The 26050-nt window shown below is 34.3% G+C and overlaps 1 protein-coding gene across 5 annotated transcripts in view; it reads right to left on the reverse strand.

Moving 5' to 3' along the window:
- The window catches only part of LOC309647875 (uncharacterized protein), a 420689-nt gene that overhangs the window by 44121 nt on the left and 350518 nt on the right, over window positions 1-26050 (reverse strand). The window contains exon 4 of one of the 5 annotated variants that reach the window (XM_082435781.1): window positions 8563-14999. The exons of the other annotated variants lie outside the window; for them this stretch is intronic. Within the exon in view, the coding sequence (XP_082291907.1) occupies window positions 14868-14999 (132 nt within the window). The 3' untranslated portion in view covers window positions 8563-14867. Of the gene's footprint in view, window positions 1-8562; window positions 15000-26050 lie in introns of those variants that run through there. 5 annotated transcript variants of the gene reach the window in all.

Consider the following 26050-nt stretch of genomic DNA (forward strand, 5'->3'; position numbering starts at 1 on the left):
ATATATTTTTTCTTAATGAACTCACTCTGGGAAACAGCTTTCCTATGACTTTCCATTTCACACTTATAAGCAACCACCACCCAGGCAATCTGACATTTCTAGTGGAACCCAGAAGTTATACAACAATAAGAATTATTTTAAAAATAAGTAACACCTATTTGGCACCTATTATATGACAGAACCTGTTAAGAACTTTGTATGAATCCTCCTGACAATTCTATGAGGTAGGTATAATTTTTATCTCTATTTTAGGGAAGAGGAAATTGGATCACAGAGAGTTTAAATAATTTGCCCAGATTAGTAAGGAGCAGAAATCGAATTTGAATCTATATAGTATGGCTTTATAGTCGGAGCTCTTAATGATATGACAGGCTGAATCTCTTTTCTCAGTTTTCCCTGAATCTGGTCTTGAATCCCATTACTATCCTTTGGAGGCTTATGATTTATTTTCTGGACTATAGCAATAGTTTCTCAACTGGGCATCCTACTGCTAGTGTTTCTTGTCTTATCTCATGTTTAAAAGATTAACTAACTTATTTTTATTCCTAAAACTCAACTCTGATGGTGTCACTCCATTGCTTAGCAACTTAGCACTTTCACTTAACTCTGGAAGTTTAAACTTTTATTCAGGCATACACAATGCCCTTCAAATTAACCTAACCTCACACTCAACTTGACAAACACTGGGTATACCAACTGATTGAAGTACTCCTAAATTTTACCACGTTTCATTCCTCCTCATGTTGAAGGCTCAGCTGGAGTCCCATATTGTCCGTGGCACCCCTCTTGATGAGCCCAGCAAACCATCCATTCCTGTTCTGATTTCACATATGGCTTCAGTGGAACCCTCTTTTGTCACATGTTATAGCCAACCTCATACTGTATCTCTCCTGCATTAATTCATTCAGCAAACATAAAGCTATATATTTGTGCTATCTTTCCTATAAAACCTCAGATTTTAGAGACAGTGCTACTTTTTTTTCATTTTGACATCCCTGTGGTTCCTAATTAGGTGTGTTTCACATAGGTTATATTTAATGAATGATGATTGAAATAAATATATTTATTTGCTCAAAATTTTATTGAATACTTTTCAACAATTTCTCCTAAATCAAAGTTACAGTGTTTCCAGTTGTGAATTAGTCCAATTTCTCTCTATCTTTAATAGCCATTTCTAGACAATTAGGCTGTAAACAAGGCATTTGGAGGGAAAAATTGGTGTCAGAATCTTCTCAAGCTGTTGCTCATCTGTACACATCTGTTGGTCATTATTATTCACAGGAAAACATCTAAGAGTTTATAAGTTTTATTTAAGTTCTCCTTCATAGTCTCTTCATATTAGCCAACCATCATCAGATCCTGTGTATACTAGCCCTTCCCATGTACAAGAACTTGGGCTTCCTGCTGAATCTTCCTGCTCATTCTTTATGTTTATAAAATGAAAAAGTTCATGATCAATGTCAGATTGAACACAGTTCTGGGAACTCCAGATGGCCTTTTTCTTTCCTTCAGAAAGAAGAACATTTCACACAGAAATACTACTTTGAAATGACCATTTGGGGGTTTTGAGAGATTATCTGACTTTTAATAGAGTGTTGTTAATGAACAACTGAATTTGGCAAAAATGATGGCCCCATTATGAAACATATCTCACTAACACAGACCAAGCATAAATACAAGCTCCTGACAATTCTTAAACTTGTAGAATTTTAGTCTACAAATACTGCAATTGTTATCTATTCATAAGCATGATAATAAATACTTGTCAGGTCTGTGCGCAGAGCACATACAAATGCATGAATACAGAAGTCAGAATGCTACTAAGTTTAACGCAATATGCCATTTCTTTCAATATTATGAATCACTACAAATAGGAGCTAGGAAAAAAATTAAATGTTATGCTCTCATATTATATAATTGAATATTACATGTTACTTTTTAAACTAAATTTTCTAGTTTATATTTTCATGTGTATATTATTCAAGATTCACTAACTTGTAAACAATGGAAAGACCACTCATAATAAGTCAAGTCAAACAATGAAATTGTTAGTTTATATGCTAGTAAGCATAAACAAATAGCTCCCAAGTTTCAAAAAAAGAGCTGCAGACCAGAGCCTTAGGAACTGGAACAAGAAACTCAATGCGAATAAGCTCTAGCTCTTCCTGGGCTTTTGTTTTTGTTTTTGTCTCTGATTGTACCCATGGTATGGAACATGGGTACTGATAATATTAGTCTATAAGCCCCAGAAGAAAGAATGGTTTTATATTTCAGTGCATGGAAAGGATATCAACTGATCTGCCATGATTTATGTGTTCACTCTTTGGACCAGTCACTGTGGGCTGGAGACTGTGGTAAGAAGAATGCACTTGACTTTATAAAGAGCCAGATCTCTCCCAGGAAAAAGCTCCCACAATGTCCAACAATGTGTAACATGCTGGGGACTTCTGTACTGAAGTCAGCAGAGAAAGGGCAAGGTAACATAGGAGAGTCCATGCTTCACAGAGAGAGTGAAGTTTGGATGAGCAACATGAGAGCTTAATAGTATGGTGCTCTTTTAACTTATATGGTTAGGTAAAATTGAGTTCCGGGATACCAAAGGATTAATGATAGTTCAGAATTCTCTCAAAGCAGGAGATGAAAGGTGCTGGAGTTTTCTGTAGCTCCCGCTCGATCTATTACTGTAGAGGTTGCTCCCATCATATGCACCAACAGCCTCTTTACTTGAGGTCCCTTGTACCTGCCTTCATTGCTTTTTCTAAACAGGTTTCCTTAATCCAGGTAAGGAAATGTCAGCCATGTCTAATTTATGATTCTTACATTTTTTAAAGCAAAATTTAATCTTTTAGAACATAAATCATTCCTCAGAATATAAGAAGCATATGAAGACATACATTAATTATGAAAACTCGTCAAGGCCTTATTCTGTTCTTTTCATACTTAGGGGTTCTTTATTTACACCATGGTAATCTAAAAAATCACTATCAACTTCTTTTATCCTTCCAGTTATAAAATATTTTAATAGAGTATATCATATAATTTCAAGAGGAAATGATCTCTCCTAGTTTAGAACATACTTGTTGGAATTTATTTTCAACACTCACCACCAAAAACATGAGATTTAACTTATCGGCCAAAGGCATATTTCCAAGGAACTACCAAACCTATATTAAGTCACAAACTAGACTTATACCAGCTAGTGTCTGCTTAGTAGGATACTATTGTTTCTCATGAGTTTTAGACATTTTCCCCTAATAACTAGCACTGAAATCTGTGACTGTAGTCACCACACACCTAATATAATAGTTAACTTTCTGTTAACTCAGTATTCATATTACAGAAGTTACAAAATATTTTATAATAGTAACTATATTAACATTCTATGCAAGATGTGGTTTTACTTGGTTGTTTTCCCTCACCCTTATCCTGACAGCTCACCTGGGTGCCCTCATACTCTGGTGGTAAAAGCATAAATAGGGCCAGCTTTCCTACGGATCAGTTTGAACTAGAAGCATGCCAATACTCTGGCCCAGTAATTCAGCTTACAATAATTTATTCAAAGGAAATAATCAGAGAACCATACTACACACTTACTAAAATGTTTACTACAGGTTCATTTATAATATTAATATAAATATATATTATAGTAATATAATAGAAATAACATTCATGTCAGACTTCAAGAGAATGGTTAAGTTATGGCTATTAGAATAATATCCAGGCAGAAAATGTTTTGATACATTTTTTTGAAGGACCTGGCAGAATGATCAGAAGAACAATAGAATAATATGTTACACAACAGGTTACTACAAAGAATATACAGCATGGATCCATTTAAGTAAAATATGTATGCATAGGCAAAAATAAAACTTTTGGCAATATCTTAAAAATAATTATCTTTAATTGTAAAATTATACTTCTTATGTTACAAAATTTTTACTATGCATCACTACTAAAATAAAGAGTTATAAAAATTAATGTTTAGTTATTTAATTTCATTCTCTAATATATTTACAGGTACTCCATCCAAGTATGAAAGAATGTATGGTGATGATTATGAAGGCAGAAGTAAAGACAAATAGGGAATATTTCTTCCAACTTACAAAAAGGAAGGTATAAGAGCAGGTATTACTTTTCTGTTTTTGAAGACAAAGACTATCATTTGTTTATAAAAGCAGAAAGTAGGTGCAAAGATTCATTAAGGCTGTTTGTGGATGGAGTAGAGGTAGGAACATCTGGCATACTATCTACTATAAAAGAAAAATGAGGACCAGTTAGAAAGCTACTGAGGCAATTTGGATGAGAAATCCTGGTGGCTTGAACAAAGGTAGTGGCAATGAAGATGAAGAGAAGATGATGGTTTTAAAACATATTTTGAAGGTAGAAATGACAGGTCTTGGCAATGGATTGGGTTTAAGGTGGAAGGAGAGAAAGGAATCAGGATGATCCCCAGGTTCCTGGTTTGAGCAACTGGCTGGGTGATGGTGCCCTTTAATAAAATAGGAAAGCCTGGGAGAAAAAAAAGATCAAGAGATCAGTTTTGGACTTGATAACTCTTGGGACCTCTATAAACATACAAGTGGATATAACAAATAGATTCTTGGACAAAGGAATTTAGAATTCAGAGCAGATACTCTAACTAGAGGAGATACAAATTATACATGTGTTGTCACATTGCTGTTGTTTGAAATTAAAAAATGGATTAGATTAGGAGACAAGTCAGAGAAAAGAAAGAAGAATTTCAGTAGCTGGAGATTCAGTAGCTGGAAGACGGGGAGATAGGAAACAAGATTGAGACAGAGTAGCAACAGAGATGGGAGATACACCAAAATCGTAGTTTCAAGGGAAGAAGGTTGTTTCAAAAACGGAGTGGATGAATGCATTGATCAATGGTAAGACAATGAGAAAGAGGATGGCAGAAGTGTGCTCACTGAATATTCCAACAAGATATCATTGTGGGCCTTGGCAAGGGCAGTATTGGGAGCAGAAGCCAAGAATGGATTGACAAAAAGATGAAAAGTAAGAGAACGAAGGCAGCAGAATCATACAACGTTTTTGAAAAAATTTGATTTTGGAGGGAACAGAAAATGAGGCAGTACTTGGAGAGGGCTGAGGAGTCAAGGGAAGTGATTTCTTAAGGAAAAGCTTTTATTTTTATTTTTTTATTGAAATGATTCAGTAACGATTCTGTATTATAGGAAGCAAGACAGTATTACAAGCTGTCAATGAAAGTTTTCTGGGAGGTAGACAGCTTAAAAACGTATCGAAGAAACCTCATTAAAATGTTCTATACATCCAGTTGAAGTAAATATGAATTCAATATTCTGTTTTTTCTTCATTACCTCTCTTTGGATATGACTTTTTTCTACTATAGTCTCTCATCCGGATTACTACATTAGCCTCTCACTGCCTCAAGCCTTACTTCTCTGTTATCAGTATCTTTCAAAATCCCAAATACAACCATATCTTACCATAAAAAGTTATCCCTAAGCTTTCAGAATAAATGCTCAACTCCTTATTTTACCTCTTCAAGTCAGCCCTACCTCTTGAACACCTCCTCCCACTTCACTTATTATGCACCGTTTTTCCAAACAACAGTGACATATTAAATATATTCTGACTCTCTGCTCCAGACTTTTGTATACGCTTAGAATACATATTTGCTTAGAATGTTCTCTGCAATAATCACAATACTCAAATCATATCCATAAATACATACACTCTTACACATAAAAAATGCTTTTATATCTAGATAATATTTTTCAGCTCTCAACTCAAGTGTCTCTTCTTCTGGTAAGCTTTCCTTAATCCATTTGTTTTGGATTCTGATTCCATAAAGTACATTTTACCAATCATAGCCCTCATCCCACTGTATCATATCATTGGTTTTCTTGTCAAATTGGAAGAAAATAGAAGGTCCTGGAAGGCAAGAGCAAAGGTTCATGAACCTTGTAGTCCCAGACATAGCACAATGTCTGACAATTGTTCTTAACATAGAGTATAGCAAAATAGCTAGAAGGAAGCTGGAAGGAGAATTGGGAAGAAAAAAGAAGGTTTTACAATTTATAGACATTCCCCAGCTGAATCTTAAGTCCATTACGCCAACCTATTTGAGAACCACTGAACTGGGGGAATATCCATTCCTGGGAAGCAACAGGAAAAAATTACTTCATTGTTTTCCTTATGGGTCTGAAATCATACCTAATTAAAAGAACACTTTGTTTTTCTTAACATAGCATATACTAAGAATTGCAGATGTCAAATTTTGGCACATTTGCAATAAACTTACCAAACAAAAATTTAAAATTCACTACTTGAACCAGATAGAAGATTGGAGGAAAATAAAATGTAACATTAATGATAACCATATTTTCTTCAAAATAGGCTGCACATTTTTGAAGAACACTGTTATTCCTTATGGTTTGGCTAATCCAAGTGAAAGAATCGCTGCATATTTTGATGTGGCATACTTTTTGGTCTTACTACTAGAACAAACAAAAAAAAATGTTTTAAGGTATTTCACCCTTTAAATAATATGGCAAAACGACAACAAAAATATCCTTTGGCACAGTCCTATATATACATTTTCAAAACTGATTAAGCCTTCAAAATATGTGTCCTATTCACCTCTGCTTTCCCGCTCAGGCTATCTCTTCATATCTTGTGTTCTTTTCAAATTTACAACAGGTAACTGAATCATCTACTTGCTACAAATACACTGAGAATTTGTTTCTCACCCTCAGATTGCAAGAAAGGGGTAAAGGAAAAGAAAGAATATGTTCTACTTCTTATTCTGTTATCTTCTGATTAGTTTATTGATCCCAAACTTGTGTTTTCAGAATTATTTATCATCATGATATATGTTTGCTGAGTAGTTGGTTTCTAAAAGAACATGCATCTTGCTATGGGAAAACTTAGAATAAAACCACAGTAAAGTACTTAGAAATTTTAGTTCCTCTTGGGCAATACAATGTTACATGTTAAGGAAAAAAGAATATATATATATATATATATATATATATATATATAATATATATAGACACATATGAATCACTGGGCTATACACTTGAAACTAACATGATATTGTAAATCAACTATACTTCAGTTTTGAAAAATTGAGTAAAAAAATTTTTAAAATAAAGTGATCAATTTTTATGTCTCCTGGCTTCCCACTTTTGAAACGCCTGGGTGAGTCCATTTCTTATCCTCTCTGCATCCTTGAGGCCTTCTTGTTTATTTGAAATAAAACTAAGAGCTGCATGAGAAACCAGATTAAAAAAAAAAAAGGAGGCCGCAGTGAGGTAGAAAAATAAGGTTCACAAGAGTGAGTGAGTGAGAGAGCAGGAAGAATTAACAATCTGGCATAAATTTGGAGAGCATGTCCAAAATACAAAATAAAAGATAATTCTTTGGGAATATTCAGTTAAGTTGACGCTAATTGACTATATCCTCTTAGAATCTAGAAAGGAGAAAAATAACACCATGAAGTTGAGTTCATTTGTTAAAAACATAGCCTCTACTATATGGAACCAAATGGTCAAAATTAGAATTATGTTAAAATTCAAATAAACACCTTTTCTGATTGTGTTTCACTTTACTGATCTCTTAAATTTTAAATTTTTGTTTAGGTTAGGTAATTTATCTTTTATTGAATCTTCTTTGGGGTATAAATAAATAATTCAGAAATAGTAAATAAAATTTCTAATAAAAATGTCTGATTGTATAAAACAGGAACTCTTACATAGCAGAATACCAAGCATCAAAGACAAATACCAAAGTTTTCACCATGGAATAATCCAGAACAAAGCCTATAAGACATGGAAATACCAACCACTTCTTTGTGTAACATAACGTGTGAAACAATTATAAACTGATTAAGTGATGGATTTATTGACCTTTGTTTACAGGCTCTGACATCAACTGAAACAAAGAACTTATTTTGAGTCCAAAGCATGTTCATTAATTGAGTCCACTGCCTTTTCATATACTTGATTCTATCACCCTTACGACATGAGTGATTGGTCAGAGACGCTAATTAACATGCATTTGGAAAAGCACTAGGGAAGAAGTCAACAAAAATTTTTTATGAAAGATTTGTGGTCCTGAGTAGCAATGTGATAAAATGGAGAAAAGACAACTTCAGTGGGAAGCAAGGTTTAAATATTTGAATCAAGGGTTTATAGGTTGGTTTTGCTCTCAGGGTTCTAAGTTCTATAGCACAGAGTATTCTGTGTTCCTTTTTTCAATGTATGTTTTTGTAGAGGTAATGAACATACATGGCATAAAATACAAAGTACAAATGCCCATATTTTTAGAAAGTAAACCTCCTTCCTAAACTTAGCCATTCTTTCCAAATTTCCTGTGTAGTCTTAAAAAAATATGCTATGCATATATGAGCATGTCTATATCTATCTATCTACATATCTGTCTACCTATCATCTATCTATTCATCTTATACATCAAAGGTAACATATTAATCTTACTTCCTGTGCCAATCTTTTTTTTTTGAAATGGTAATATATTGTGAACATCTTCCATATTAGTATATATAGGGCTACTTCATTCTTTTTAAAGCCTTTTAAGTTCTGTAGAAGGTTTCTTCTTTGACACAAAGCTGGCCCCATAGTTTATTTGTTGATACTAAATTTTTATTAAAGAAAGAAGTAAAAAGATACACTTGTTTATCTATTGGTGGTTAATATATTCAATCTTCCTATAACCGACTTCCTTTCATGTTTACCATATATAATAATTTAATACATTTTCAAAATTGGCATAATTTATTTTAGTTGTACTTTGTTAATTCAAAGTTTGAGAATCATGATTTTGAATAATGTATGGCTGTCTTCCAGTTTTGAAAATACTCTGCTCTTAGAGGAATTGGGGAAATCCAGAGAAGTAATTATTGGGTTAAAACTGTCCATCCAGAAGGCTAGTTCTCCAGCTGAGAGACTGTTAACATGAATTTCATATCCATTAATTCTGATATCCTTTGCAAATATCATTTACATGTGTGCACAGCCTCACGGGGATTTGGTCTCTGACTTGACTGCTTTGGGAGGCTGACAAGCACAGACTCTTTAAGAATAGAGCATCCAAGCTAAACTGTAATCCTTCCAGCCTAGTCATCCACTTAGACAAAAATGACCAAATCTTTGGTCACTATGTTGGAACAGGAAAGAGCCATCAAAGAAAGAGCCTTCAGTTGTATTCTGATAGATTCTGGGAACTATATGATCAACCTGAAAATGTGCAAAATAAATATCAGTTAACTAAAAAGATATGAAAGAAAATCACAAGCTAAATCAGTTAATGGTCTTTGCTCATGAGGTCAGAGAAGTATAAAATAATAATCACTAGCATTTGCACTATGTATTTTAGGTTTACAAAGTACATTCGCAAATACTGATTCAATTTAGTAATTGGAACTTGGTGTACTGCACGTGTATGAGTATAACCACAAAGAGAATTCAGAGATTTGTATGTTAACATAATACATATATGTTCACACAGGCCTCTACCTATGACTGACATTAATACCTGTAAATTATTACAAGGTAGTGAATAGAAGGGGGTGGAGGGGGCTGGGCTTCTTCTGAGGTATTTATAGTGTTCTGTCTCTTGATTTGGGTGCTGGGTTTCATTGGCGTACTCAGTGTGTGAAAAGCCACCATGTATGATTTGCATACATTTGTATATCCCAATTTACTTCAATTAAATGGTAAGAAAACTACAGAGTAATACATGTTCTAAGTGTTAAAACAAAAATTTTAAAACATTAACCATAAATTTATCCAAATGTTCATGGTTCACATGTTTTTGATCTATTATATTTCCACAAAATATATAATCATAATGTGGCACTTTTTATAATTCTTTTTTCACTTTATGATGTATTATATACTAACACCTTTCCCTCATAGTAATAATACCCCTAAAGTAGCATTTTAATTATTTTAATTTTTTCTTCTATTTGGTGAGACCATCATTTATTTTTGATTTTTGTCATTTTTCTCTTCATGGGACATTAAAATATATCACAAATGAATTGCTACCTTTACTTGTTATGTTAGCACCCTTGTGCCCTCAAAGTCTATTTTGGTTTCCATTTTTATTCTGAGCCATCTAATCAATAGTCATTAAAATAAAAAAAGTCATTTTCAGTAGGAAAGCCAAGCTGTAAACCAAACATGAAGAGAATTGTCATATTTCATCAATTCTAAGATGCACATATTCTTCACATTTTAACATCTCTGAAATCAAAATGCATAATGTAACTAATGATGACTTATAGACACTATCACTCAGGCAGCCCTTATGATGAAATTGTCACTGCTTCATGTCTCACATGTGTCAACTTCCTCATAGCTCTTCGAGTCATGTGCTTTGTTTCTACTACATGTTTCATATAATTTCTGTTTAAATATTTTCAAAATGTTACATTTATCATCATTTTGTCTTATTTGAGTCATGGAAGCATCAGGAACAAAACTGATATTGAGACAAATATCACTGTAAGAGAACGAGTGATAATTCAATATTTTTGTAAAACAAAACAAAATACATTAAGGATTGTAAATGAGGAAAATACCCATTAGTTAGAATCTTCACTTCATTTTGATTGCAAACAAAAGCAGGAGAGGTATATTGACTGCAAAATTAACAAAGCTTAAGCTGTAGGGTCTTTTGTTTGTCTACTACATTTCAAATACACTGTTAACCAGAGTGTACAAAAACACGATCCTTAGTCCTGTGAGCTAAACTCCAAAGCTACAGAATTCATCCTTTGGCCTAGATGATAAGGAAGGTGGATGGGATACACTTAAATATCACATTCTCTTGGAACTTTTGTCTGGCTCTTAAATTATTCTTGGTTGCCTTGGTAATATTCCCACAGTGAATGCTTTACTATAATTACATATGAACTTGGGTATATTTTGAGGCATTAATCTTTGTTAATTGTTATTATGCATGCATACATACACACAGAACAAACAAAAAGAAATTCTTCCATACCTAGGGAAAGAAAAGGGGTCAAGTATGGTCCTAATCCCTAAAACCTGTGAATATGTTACCTTACATGGCAAAAGGGACGTGGCAAGTGTGATTAAGTTAGGGGTCTTGAGATGGGGAAGTTATCCTAGATAACTATGGTGGATTCAATGTAATCACAAAGATTCTTATAAGAGAAAGCCAAGAAGATCAGTGTGAGAGGCAATACGTGATGTCAGAAACAGGGGTCACAGGAATGTGGAGCCACAAGCCAAGGAATGCAGGCAGTCTCTAGAAGGTGGAAAAGGCAAGGAAAGGATTCACCTAGAGTCTCCAGAAGGAATTCTGATCTCTAGAACTGTAAGAGGATAAATTTGTATTGCTTTAAGCCACTATGTTTGTGATACTTTGTAATAATAGCAGTAAGAATCCAATACACAGACGTTGATAAAATAAAAGGGTAAGTTACAAGGGGAGATAGCAGGTGTAAACCACATGGGCGAAAAAGCCCATTTAAGGGAATGAAATTTAAAAAACTAGGACAAACATTTGGAAAAACAAGATCATGAAGCCTTTTCTTCACAAGAGAAACTTGCGTATGTTCAAAAGGAAGAAGGAAAAGCAGAGAGAGAATTAACAAAGATTATAAAGAGAAACTGTATGTGAAGGGATGAATTTCTCGTGGAAACAGGAAAGAATGCTGTAATAAGCACAGCTACCATGTGCTTGCTCTGTGACAGTCCTTGTCAGTCAGGGTCCTTCCCACTTTACAGAAGCATCTTAACAAGTTCTTAGAGTGCCCCACTTACTGATGGGAAAATTATGGCTGAGGGTGGGTAAATAATTTGTCCAGGCTATACACATTATACATTGTGGAGTAGGACCCGAATCCAAGTCTGCCTGATAACAAAGGTCATGCTCTTAACCCCCTGAAAAGAGAGGAAAGGTTAGCACTGCTGTCAAGCCCTTACTCCCTGTCCTTTGAGACGGGAGGGGACGAAGTGAAAATGGATGAAAAAATTAATGTGCTTTGGATATAAAAGCAGAAGGATGAAAATGTATTTCATAAGTTTAATGTTTTTTCATGAGCCAACTTTTAAAGTATGAGGTCAATATCAAAACATTTTCCATTGAATCACAATATTCAATCAATATGTGATTGTTTTTATGCACAATTTTAACGACTACTATATGGTCAAGAGTTTCAGTTCAACTAAATTGTTATGTTTTCCCTTAAAAGAGAAAAAATAAGTTAGGAATAAAATTAACAAGCCAGAGTGTTCAGGTTGAATCTAAATCAAAATAAATTATATTTCTAGTGTGTTTCAAAAGTAAGAGCTATTTTCCCACATCTCTGAGTTACAGATTTTACTGAGTGAGAAAGTCCAAACTACTTTGCAGAACACAGTGTGAATTGACTTATCCGAATGGTATTTTGTGTTTCTAATTTGGGAAGGTTCTTGGTTTAACAATTTGTCTGCATCCAAAAAAGGAAGAGAGACCACAATAAGAACTGGGTAAGTACATGGAATCAGTCATTAGTATGCAGATATTCTCACTTAGTATTTTTTTTTAATGTTTAAAATCTGTGCTTTCTTAAAAATCCTGGTATCATTCTAAATTTTAAACAATTAGATATGATTCATTCAACATTTGATTGGATTTGGGCTAAATTTTGAAGACAATTTAAAACGCAAATTGATGACAAAAGCAATGTAACTTGGGAAAATATTTCAAATGAATGGGCCAGTTTGAACAGTTCATAGAAGTAATAATAAAGATAAATCAATGATTTCAAGGAAACTGTTGTATAGCAGAATCAAATATGTACTGAAGTAGAAAGAACAGATTGTCATTTTGAAATAATACAATTGTGATGTAGACAATAAACATAAAATGGTGCACCAGACTTTACAGGAAAAGGAAAAAAGTTTAAAATCATAAATGAGGAATGGGGAACGGAAGTGCAAACTATGAATGGCAATGTTCCTGTAGGAAAACAGAGCAACTGAACCAGACTCAATAATTAACATACAATGAAGAAAACATCCCCGAGTTTAAAAAATAATACCTGAAAAAGACCATTCAAGTGAGACACATCCTGGAAAACAGCCTTCCAAAAAGATTAAAAGTATACCTCCAAGCATCTATGCAGAAATTGAACATGCAAAAAATGTGAGGATCTATTAAAGAACAAAACTCAAGTTCTCCCCCAGACACTCTTCCAAAATTCCAGATAACAATAGAGAAACCTTTAGTGCAAACATAAAGTTTTGAATGCACCTGATTTTGGTCACCCAGCCAATCTAGATTTATTAAAAATAGCAACAGAAAATTTCAGATATTTAAAGACCTGAAAATGTCTCCTCTTTCCCTTCTTGAATAAAATATTACAAAAGATATACTCCAGCCAAATAAGAGTTACATTACCATCTTGTACATCCTTGCATAGCCCTTCTTGAAAGACCATGTGTTTGGGGATAATTTTTCCTCACTCATCATCCATCCTCATACAAGGAGAGCTACATTCATGGAGTTTACTCACAGATTGTACGATAACCATTGACTCAAGATCACTCTCTGCTCACATGCAGTAGAATGTTTGCTCAGATCTATTGGAAGCCATTATATGCCCAGTGTCAGTTGGAGCCCAGTTTATCTGGAGCGCTCTCATATATTTTGCTTACAATCTGGCTCTCTCCTACTCTAGTCTTATTCTAGCCAAAGGCTGTCTGCTGGTATTTAGTGGCAGGATTGAGTCTGTGTTGGTGATGATGTGGGTTAAAACTCTTCCACTTCAAGCCCTCTGTATGCCTATAGCACCTGTATTCCTCCATCAGAGGACTTATAATAGTGCAGCTGTCTGTTACATGTTTCCTAATTCTCCTACCACATTCATATAATCCTTATAAACCAGTTCCCAGCAGAGTCCTTGAAGTACAGTACATATTTTAAAATTCTGAATAAATGGATGGAAAGGAGCTGCTAGCCAGACATCACTTTAAATTTTATTTTTGGTTGACTGAGACTTCAATAGTTTATGTGTGAAATTATAGAATTTGTGCATCTGTTGCTCCTCATATATTACATATTAAGCAATGTCCTAATTTGTGGGGCCACTTGTGGCTACTTTCTTACTACGATTTATTTACACAGAAAGTTTTTTCCCTTTTATTAAAAATATTATATTCCTAATATAATTGGCCCCAGTATATGTCTCTTACATGTAGTATTCAAGTTATGCAGTTAAAATGTTGATAACTTAATCAGTTCTGAACATGTTAAATCTTAAGGATGGATGCACAATTAATAGTCCATAATCAGTGAAAACAAGAAAGTAGACAAGGTCAGAGGCATGCTGGTGCTGGCTCATAGCAGCTCGTGAGAACCAATTGTTAAATTTTCAGGAATTTTAAGAGTTGGTTGTTAAAAATAGGCATTAGTAAAAGTAAATTATATAAACCTACAATTAAATAAGTTGCATTAAAAACAATGACAACAAATAAACAAAACTCATCATTTTCTAATTCTTTACTGCATTGTACTATTATCTGTGCCCTTGAGTTTATTTACATTTACTGAACTGTATGGCAGACATAGCATATAATGGTGCACTGCTAAGCATATCTTCCCAGCTCTTCATTGTTGCCCACCCTCATCTTGGTTCACATATTCAGCACTCATATGTTGGATTTCCTCATATTAATTTGAAGTTTTCAATTTTTTAGTTAATGTGATTATTCACAACAAGATCTCAGCTCCCTAGAGAGCAAGGCTGAATCTTCTCTTTACTTAGTATCACTTCCATTGCACAGAACACATAACAAACGCTGTTAGGCTTTCTGCTATACAGGTATCATCGAAGACTAAAACCTTTAGAGTTCCTTTTGAGTAAAGAGGATCAAAATAATAGTTGAAGCTTCTGATTCTTCACCATAGGGATGGCTCAAACCACCATTATTTTCTTGATGTCTGACCCTGCCATGGTCTGAGATTTCCCGGTTAGTCTAAGGATCACAAGAGGAAGACTACAATAAAAAACTGAGAAAAATGAGAAGCAAGGGAACATCACTGGGAGGGATGCAGCAGTAGTATACTAGGTGATTTGAAACAGGAACAGCAAATTAGAGGCTTTAAAGAAAAAAACATAGGGAACTGGGAAAGGAACATACATTTTAAAATCTACACATGCCTCCAGAACAAGTCATTGGCCTTTCCACAAAAGGGAAGAGTGTTGGGTGCATCATTTCTACTTAAGCCACTGTTTTCTTCCTCCCAGGATTAAGCTAGTTACAGGAGGTTGTTCCTTATCTCTTAGTTTTTATGAAATTAAAACACTTCTTGGCTCATATCCTTATTTTTATCTAAAATTTTGCATATCTAAACATCTCCTGTGCTTACAAAATTGTTTTCTTCAAGTTTCCCAGGCTTCTCCTCAGACTTTTCTAAGACATCACACAGACCTTTGTGTAATTTAGTAAGAAATCTGAAATATCCTTCTCACCCCCTCCTTGCTCATCACCAAATGAATAAAAAATAGAATTTCACTACTTCTTGTAAACTGATTGAGACATTGAAATTAAGAAAAATTGGGTTAAATGAAAAGAATGACATACCACAGGTGCATTTATAATTTGTTTATAACTTTAATGTATAATTTGAAAGCAAAAGTTTCTCACAGTAAGAGTGTATGGATTAGTGAGTTATGGGCATCTTTGCATAACATAGATGTAGGGAAGAAGTTTTCTGTATGCATAGACTGAAGCCACTATATGAAATTCTGCCACTGGTCACCCCTTACAGGAATATTTATGTGAACTAAGTCTGAGCTATTGGACTCTTTTCCATGTCAGTGTTATTGGATTTTTCCCTGTCTCCAACTTTTGCTTGCAACAGCCTGTACATAGGATATTTGATTTGCTATGCGAAATGGCATATGCAATATGCTTTAGATCTTGATAAATGGAGGAATCTGCCAAGGTTGTATGTCTTCCATCCTCAATTAAATTTTAATTTACTGAGAACCAACTACACGTTCAGCAGTGGTGGTAGGCATGCCAGGATAATATTGATAAGATACAGTCTTTACTCTCAAGATGATTACATCAGGGAAGAGACAATTGTAGTGCCAAACAGAATCTTTTAGGTGAAATTGAAATATTTGGCAGAGAAAGACAGTCTTTATGGATCTTAAAACTATAAATTAAGTTTTCCATCACAATACATGGCCAGTGGGAGAGTTGAGGGAGGCAAAAAAAAAAGACATCAGTGATTTGGTCACATAAAGCTATGAGTCCTCTGATCTGCGTGTTAAATGATGTATAAAAGCAAAGAATTGGAAGTAATTCTTCCCAAGTATTTCCCAACTGTGTAGGTGTCCAAAACTGAAAGAGGCACATCAGATAGAAAGGTACACAAGAAATAAGAAACGATGCAAAGCTCTATTTACAATAGCCAGGACATGGAAGCAACCTAAGTGTCCATCGACAGATGAATGGACAAAGAAAATGTGGCACATATATACAATGGAATATTACTCAGCCATAAAAAGAAACAAAATTGAGTTATTTGTAGTGAGGTGGATGGACCTAGAGTCTGTCAGTGAAGTAAGTCAGAAAGAGAAAAACAAATACTGTATGCTAACACATATATATGGAATCTAAAAAAAAAAAAAAAAAAATGTTCTGAAGAACCTAGGGGCAGGACAGGAATAAAGACACAGATGTAGAGAATGGACTTGAGGACACAGGGAGGGGGAAAGGTAAGCTGGGACGAAGTGAGAGAGTGGCATGGACTTATATATACACTACCAAATGTAAAATAGCTAGTGGGAAGCAGCCACATAGCACAGGGATATCAGCTCGGTGCTTTGTGTCCACCTAGAGGGGTGGGGTAGGGAGGGTGGGAGGGAGATGCAAGAGGGAGGAAATATGGTGATATATGTATATGTATAGCTGATTCACTTTGTTATAAAGCAGAAACTAACACACCATTGTAAAACAATTATACTCCAATAAAGATGTTAAAAAAAAAAAAAAGAAACAATGCAAAATTTCCATGCTCACCACTCTATCCTAAGAAGAGTTGAGATTAGGTAAATATGTCTGGAAAACAAGGTGTTTAGAGAAGTATTTCTGTGTTATCAAAGACTACTCTACTTTTCATTACAGTGTTAACAAAAACCAAAACACTTATACAAATCTTCAGATTTGGCCATCCCACCTTAACATAAGAAAAACTCCAGTGGGCTGGAAATCTAATCCTTTCCTTTTTCTCCTCAGAGTTTATGGTTTGTTTAGGGTTGTCTTTAAAGGAAATTTTGCTCCAATCACTTTTCAAAATAGGCGCTACACGTATTAATGAAATAACATCTTAAAGGCTCAGAGCAAACCAGAATCTTGAGCCAACAATATGGTTATATGCTCTTATTATAAAGTTTTATAATAAGCTTAAACTATTGTTAGGCACAGGTAACTTTAACATAAAGATTTACAAAAGTAGAGTAAAGGATTTGCGAGCCATTGGTTTTATTGACTACTGTCTTTTTATAATTACTCAGATTTCAGAAATCAATTCTCCCTGAAAAAAATGGTATTTTTTAAGATTTTAGAAATTCTTCAGTTTCCTTCATACCAGCTTCAACTGATTATACCTATATTAGTCTGTTTAATCACACTAATTACCATGTATTTTGACTGAGCAAGAAGAAACATTTTAGGAAATTTACTCACCAACTGTTTTACTATAGTATAAGTCACCAGAAAGGGAAAAAATGACATTTAGCTAATCATTTAGTTTACACGGAAATAGCAATAATACCAGATACACTTACCAGCTGAGCATTCACTATGAGACAAATACACTGCTTTATTTAATCATGTCCATAACTTTTTGATGAAGGTATTGTTAGTGCATTTACATATAGAAAAATTATAAGTTGCTCAAAGTCATACTTGGTAAATGACAGACAGAACCAAAGTTCTGAACCAGGTCTGTCTGATTTGCTGCTCCCTAATCAATCCATTTAAAGTAAAAATGTTTTTGTCCTTTCTTCTTCTCTTTTCTCATTCTCATAGAATCAAAAAAATATATTTTGATTTATATCTTAAGCTTAAATTTTGTTTATTTCTTTAGAGTAAGAAAACTAAGTCATAAATTATTGCAATACCAATGTTCCATAATCCATACTCTTGGGTTAATTTTTTTTTTTGGTCAGCCTATCTGACAACACGACAATTTATCAGTGGTTTTCAGGTTTAGCTATATCAACTTTGCACTAATGAACTAAATAAAAAGGTCTCTCCAAGAATTAATTTTGTATTGGGGTTTTTGCAAATTTCATTCTGTCACTTCCAATACAATGTTAGAGAGTTTTGATTTATCAAATTTTAGGGAATCAGAAGAAATTTAAGAAATTTTTAAAGAAATGTTTAACATGTCTACATCATTAGAAATATTTTTATTAAAAATGAAGAGGAAAAACTTGACATTATCACTTATCTATTCCTAAAGAAACCAAGAGAAAACATAAAGTGTTACTACATATAAAATATTACTTTTTTTTTTTTAACTTGGAGCTTCAGTAATGGGCCAGACTTCTGTTGTTTTTTATGTTTCTGAAAAGCCAAGTGTTACTGAGGATTATGTCTGTACTAACATACTCCTAACTTTACTTAGAAGACAATTTGAACTTTGAGAGGGATAACAAGATTCACAATCAGTGGAACTTTCTCTGCATGTTCAATGTCTGACTATAACATTCCAAAGGAGTAAGTGAAAAAGTGAGTAACCCTTAACAGCATTTTTGTTCTTAAAAGACAAAAATAGTATTCTCTACGGAGTGAATTACTTCAGTAAGTCTGTTTTATGCAATTTTCACATGGTGTTTAGTTAGCAAGAAGAAAGCTTGAAGCAGTGAACATTAAAATTTCTACTTTGATTCAGGATATAGGCTCTAAATTATATATGAAGGTCTTTTGTTAGTCATGTCCCTCTCTTAAAGATGTGGGTGGTATTTTGAAACTTAGCTATCAAAATTTTCTGGAAAATGTATGATTCAGAGAGGAATTTTCTTACATACTTTAAAATGAAGAAAACAATATCAGTTTAATAACCCTATTTGGTTTCAAGCTAAACGAAGTTAACGGAAGAGACACTAGAGAAAACAAACGTTAAATACAGCTTGCTTTTCCTAAGTGGTAACCAGAGAAAAGGGAATGCTTTGATAAACAATAAGACAGTAACACAGTTTTCAAATACTGTTCAGATGCTTTGAAAATGTGTGTCAGCCCACAATCGAAAATATAGAGAAAAAAGTCTTATTTTTAAGACTTAAGAAGAATTTTATTTCTTAGATGTAACAGCTATGTCTACATAGTAGAAAATAGAGGTGTAATTGGGCATAACACTATGGAAAGCTAAAACTGATAATTCAGATAAAAAATTAGATATGCAATAATTAGTTATAAATCTAACAAAATGTGTGCAGGACTTGTATACTGAAAACTATTGATGAAAGAAAACAAAGGAGATATAAATAGAGAAACATACTGTGTTCATCTTGACACAGTAATGATGTCAATTCACCTCAAATTGATACACAGTTTGATGCAGTTCTTATCAAAATCCCCACAAGATTTTTGTATATGTAAGCAAGATTATTCCAAAATTTATATGGAAAAGCAAAGAAACTAGGATACCTAAATAATTTTGAGAAAGTAGAATAAAGTGAGAGGTATCAGTCTACTCAATTTCAAGACATTATATAAGTATGGTAATCAAGAATGTGTTGTATTGGTGAAGAAACTGACACACAGGTCAATGAAGCAAAATAAATAAGCTAGAAATAGATCCACAAAAATATGTACAACTGATTTTTGACAAATGTTCAAAAGGAATTTAGTATAGGAAAGATAACTTCTTCAACAACAAATGGTGCTGGATTAGTTGGACATCCATAGGCAAAAAAGTGAATCTCAACCTAATTCTCATAATTTATACAAAATTAACTCCAAATTGATGATGGAATTAAACATAAAGTGTAAAACTTTTTTCCTCTTCCAGGAAAAAAGAGAAAATCTTCTCGATCTAGGACTAGGCAAAAAGTTCTTAAACTTGACAACAAAAGCATGATCCTTAAGAGGAAACCATGATAAACTGGTCTTCATCAAAATTCAAAACTTCTGCTCTGAGAAAGATCCTATTAAGAGGATAAAAAGAGAAGCTCCAGAGAGAACATTTTTGCAAACCACATATCTGACAAAGAACAAGTATCTGAAATATATAGAGAAATCTCAGAATTCAATAGTGAAAAGACAAACAAACTGGGAAATAAGCAAAAGACACAAAGAGACTTCAACCAGGAGGATATACAGATGGCAAATAAGCACATGAAGAGCACTGATGGCGACTAGTGTTCTGGATTTCAGGTTGGAGTATACTGGAGTATATCCAAACTGGCATTACCCTGAGAAGTTCGTATAAGAGATAGGACTTTGTCCCCTATATCTACATAGTTTCTACCATACATTCTCCATATATCTGCTCTCCACACTTTGATGGTTATCCCTACCCTCTTTCTTTTCAGATCTTCTTATAGCAATGGCTCCTGTTCTTGCAATCCCTGGGGTACTACCACCCTTGTTGGTTTCCCTAATCTGTCCATATCTTTATAAATGGTGTCTTTTAAAACTCTCCTAAAAGACTTGGTTAGAGTGGTTATCTCTTTCTTATCAGGACGCTGAACAATAAAGCAAACATGGTTTTAGATCTGCAGTCAAATGAGTTTTTTAATACTTCACCCTGAGTTAGAATTACCTACCTGGCCCTGGAACAGCTGGATAAATACAGGCCTCCCCCACAAGGACAAGACGCTTGCTACATGGTGCAGAGCAGATCTGTGCATGTGTCCTGCACTCTTTTTCTCCATGAAAATCCATGAAAAGAGAGACTCAGAAAGGATGGCACAGAGTATGCTTAGATACTTCTATTCTCACTAGTGCGTTAAATCATTCAGAAGAGAGAATAAAGAGTAGGCAAAGAGTGTCAATTCCAGGGACATTTCATCACATTGAAAAATTAGGCCAGAGAGGTGGAGTTCCTCCCCTAATTTGCAGAGTACACCAAGAAATCCTATAAGCAATGAGAAAAAGACAACACAAAACAGAAACTTTCCAAAGGATATGAAAAGGCAATTCACAGAAGAGGAAACTCAAATTGTCAATTAGATCATTTCTACCCTAATGGACAGTCAATATACTATTTATTTTTATGAGATCACATTCATTATTAATTAAAATTAGTTTTCTATTTGGTGTCATAGTAACTATTTTGGCATTGAGCAAAGCAATCAGAGGTAACATGTAAGTCAGTTCCAAACTTTAACCTATTCTGTAAAGGCTTAAACTTTTGTGTCTTCTTAGTTCAGAATTGCTCTTCCCCTATCTTGGACTTTAAGGCTGCTGTTAATAATGAAAATAATAACGTCACTTATAAATAGGGCTTGGAATAAGCCAAGCAATGTTCTAAGCGCTTCACATGTGACAACTAAGTTAACTTTTACAGCAATCATGAAAAGTACATAGTATTATTATTCTTTTTGATAAATGAGCAAACTGTGTGCCTAAGTTCAGTTGGCATTTGAACTAGGACAGTAGGCCTCAGGATTTGTGGTCTTAACTACCATGTTATGCTGCCTCTAATTTGCAACTCATTCCTGGCTTGAGCAAAATTCAACCTATTTTAATCATGTTTCTCCCCATGATTTGAGTAGCATAAACACTAACTCCTTCAAGTACCAGGAAAAATACAAATTTGCTGACAGAAAATGTAAACTGTGGTCTAATCCAGTGTGAATACCTTGAAGAAAAATGGTAGGCAGTAGATTAATATATTTAATTGCAAAACAACAGATACAATCATGTAGAGCCAACATTCCCCTCCATCTTTGAGTTTCCCAGTGTTTGGGAAAGATTTAGAAAGACTTAAGGGCAATGGGAGGGGGAATTCCAGTCTGGAAATAGATCTAGGACCTGACAGCCTATTTAAGGAGACAGACGTTGTGGCCTGCACAGGATTTCCTAGGGAGATAAGTAATGCAGACTAAAGAAGGTGCACCAACGCTCGACAGCGGATGCCACTGAACCTGTGAAAGCATTTCAGCAATAAACCAGGACCACAGGAATGCAGCGCTTCTTCCCTGGACAAAAAGATAATTATACTTTAAGCACAAAGAGTCAAAGGTCCTAAATGGTAGTACTTAACTTATAAACCACTTTTCCTTCCCTTTAAAATATTTATAAACTGGATTAAAATTGGCAAAAGTGGAAGAGAAATTAGGGAAAGAGGGAAGAAATACAAAATGTAGATTACAACTACTTTTTAAAGAGATTTGGAAGAATTTTTTTTAGTAAAGATGGAGAAAGCCTCCATTAAAATATATTCCATAAGAGCCTTATTTGTCCTGTTCATTATTCTGTCTTTCTCTCCTCAATGCCTAGAACATTGCCTGGCATAAGGAGATGCTTAAGAAATATTTGTTGAATAATTTAATTAATTAAGTGACCAAAAAGTGAACTAATGTTGGCAAACCAGGAATCAAAAAATATTTTTATTTCTTTTTATACATAAACCATACCCATTTTTGGCTGAAATCATCAGGACTATGTGAATGAAGATGGTGTTTTGACCCTAATGATCAGTCAGAGCTCAGCCGATTAAAACATTTACAGAGAGACCAGACGTCTGTTTTCTTGCCAAGAGTTCCATTTTTTTTCTTTCTCACCTTATTTTTGCCTCAACCCTTAGGCGTACTTTAGTTTAAACGCGAGAACTGCACCAATAGCATAACCTCTCTCCCTCCCAATCGCACTTGCACTTTCTCTCTCTTTCTCTCTCTCTCCCTCCCTTCCTCCCGCCCTCCCCAGCTACTAATTAACTAGGACTGTGCTCTTAATCACTTCAGAGAAAAAATAATCATCAATCCATTCACAGATGCACGTGTTTATTTGTTGAAATCTCTGGGTTCTCCTGCCAGGGCAAACATCTCACTCTACCAAATGCTTCTTTCAGTTCACCCTGATCAGAGACAGAGAAAACATTCAAGAGCAGCCTAAGGAGTCATCCATCTGCCTGTGAATGAGAAACTGAAAGCTTTCAGAGCAGTCAATGAAAACACCTTAAAATCAGCACATAAATACATCTGAGACTACTGTCCTCTCTAAACCCTAAAGCTGCCAGTTAAAAAAGCGTTTGCCTGAAATCAAAGCCGTATGCTAGACCTTGTCTGTAGTTTTAGAGTAAATACTGTGTTGAACGTTCTCACTATCATCTCAGAGGTTTCCTAGGGCCTTGCCAATCATGGTGTGGTAAGCCAAAGGTAAGCACATGGGGTAAGGACTCGTTTCCTTTCTGTTAATGTTGCTTCTAATGAGATAGTAAGGAGCTAATGTGGTCACTAACTGGCACGGTCCCTGCGACAGAGCAGCTGTCCAAGAAAAGTGATCCTCTTTCTCTTCCTCTGTTCCCTTCCCCACTTAACACAACTCAATCTCTTCCCCCAAAATCTCCTGCTTCAATATCTTAAATTAATTATATATGAATTGGAGTTGAAAATCAATGTTCTGGTTCCTTTGGATTTTCTTCTTGGCTTTTTGGGGGCAGATTTCATTAATATAAGTAAATTGATATAGGTTGCTTAAATGTTATCTGGATATTAAGACAAATATTTACTTAATCGTACTGGTCAAATGGAGGAAGGAGAAGGAGATTAATTTGTCATCATTTCTTTCCCATTAACATGCATTAATCTTAAATTGACACTAACACTACAATACCTACTAGCATAGCATCTTCTTTAGTCACATTTGTCTATTTTCCTTCAAACTCTCCATGCCTTTGCTTGGGTCTCTGTCTTGAATGGTTTGAAACCTGACAGCTGTCTCTACCTTTCATGAAAAAATGCATGGAACCTGGGATATAACTGTTCTCTGCTATATTATTAACAATCCTACTTATGTTTTGATAGATTCTTAGGTACTCTATTATCTGTACAATTAATTGTGAGTATGTATTCTTTTGAATCTTTTATTAATTAACCAGTAGTTTATAAATCCCAAAAGCCAGAAACATGACTGAATAAGTCTTTAACTACTGGTCCACTTCTCTAAACCTGGACTTTAGGTCAAAGGTTATGTAAGACTTCAAGGAGGATAGCTGAAGAGTATGGACACTGGATAGAAGAGGCTTCTTCAGTAAGATATTATGAGACAATTTTTGTAAAACTGAGCTGACATGTCCCTGATGTTTTGATCTCAATGTCTGTATACAAAATGTGTAAACCGTCACATTCCAAGTCATATTTCCCTGAATAAAAAGATTGCTATGTAACATCTGGAGGCAACCTTGGAAGAGCCTGATAACAAAACTAAAATTCTACAGGGAATATGTTGAAGAACATTAGAAGTTGTTGTCTGCTTCCAAGTTTCTTCCTGTTTCTTCCTGTTTGTGACCTTTGAGGCTGTCTGCACATTAGCACATTATGCATACAGGCTTTAAGTCAAGTTCTTCTCATGGAAATCAGTTTCAATTAAACGCCAGTTAAACAAGAAATCCTGTCAATGTATTGTTTTCTTCCTTCCTTTTCAAGAGAGTGATGGTGGTGAACATCATAGAATGTTATAACAAAAGGTGCTTTAAACTGAATCTAGACCAGCACTTATTTTTAACTCTTATACTTGGAAAACAGTTTCAGATAAAAGTTTGAATTATTTTGCTGTACAGTAGAAATTAACACGACATTGTAAATCAACTATACTTCAATAAAATAATTTTTTTTAAAGTTTACCATATAATAAGTAAAGTCTAGATACAAGTTTTTGATGTCTTATCACTACAGGTAGCCCCACACAGGTAAATTTCTTAAAATGCTCAGGGCTTGGATCCAGGATAATGTTAATGAGTTTGGAGAAGTAGGCTCCAGGTCCCGCTTTTTAAATTAAGTTTTACAACTATCCCCAACTATAGAATTTGAAAAAAAAAAGAATATGTAATGTCATAATGTGAAGGAAGAAACTGTAATAAAATAGAAAAAGAAAACAAAATCCTTTTCAGGAAAAGCCTTGTATTTATTTAGAAGAAAGGTTTCAAAGCCAAATTAAAAAGCCAATTGTGATGGAAAGGATTGCTTGCCTTACAAGAGGCTGTGAGGAAGTTGTTCTGCACAAGAAAGGGTAAAGGATTCGAGGTTCTGAGGAAAAAACCTGGATAACAAAATAAAGGAGCCAATGAGAAGGGACAAAAGATCACAAAAGAGAAGATAATGAAGAATACCAGTGGTAGTGTGATGGAAGTGAGTTTGGAGAAAATAAAAATATTTAGTGAGGGAGAGAGTAAATGGTATGGGATGTGTCACCCTCTCTCTCTCTCTGTCCTACAGAATCTTCATTTAAATCTATATTACTCACTTAAGGTTTTGTTTCAGTGAACCTGAAATAAAAAGGCTTGAAAATATCCCTATCCAGCTTTATAAGGAGGGAAAATCCACCCATATCAATGCAGAAACCCAGGGTGGAGATTGAAGCTTTAACCTGGGATACAGTAAAATGAAAATGTATCTGATCAATCATCATAATATCATCTTCCCCTGATAAATTAATTGATCTTTATTATAATCTCTCTATACAATATTTAAACTTTCCATAGGCCACACACATAGCCAAAAAATTAAATCCTGTAATGCTAGATGTGTCACTAAGAGTAGTCGTTACATACTATGACCTGTACAGACTGAATCTTTAGAAAGAGAGTTAAGATCATCTAGCAATTTTGGCATTTGCTCACCTAGCACCAAATTTAGTTTAAAAATATCTTGGAGCTTACATGTGTTTAGTTAACCTAAGTTCTGAAAGGACTTTATGTCTTACTATAATACAGGATTTTGTAGTGTGGATGTCAAAGAAGTATGAAATATGTTTCCATTTTATACAGTGCTCTCAATCACAAATTTTTATGAGAAAAATTTACATCTATGGATATTACATTGTCATACAGAAAGTTATTT

This window comes from Balaenoptera physalus (genome assembly GCF_965194825.1).
Source record: "Balaenoptera physalus genome assembly, chromosome: 18".
Classification (NCBI taxonomy): domain Eukaryota; kingdom Metazoa; phylum Chordata; class Mammalia; order Artiodactyla; family Balaenopteridae; genus Balaenoptera; species Balaenoptera physalus.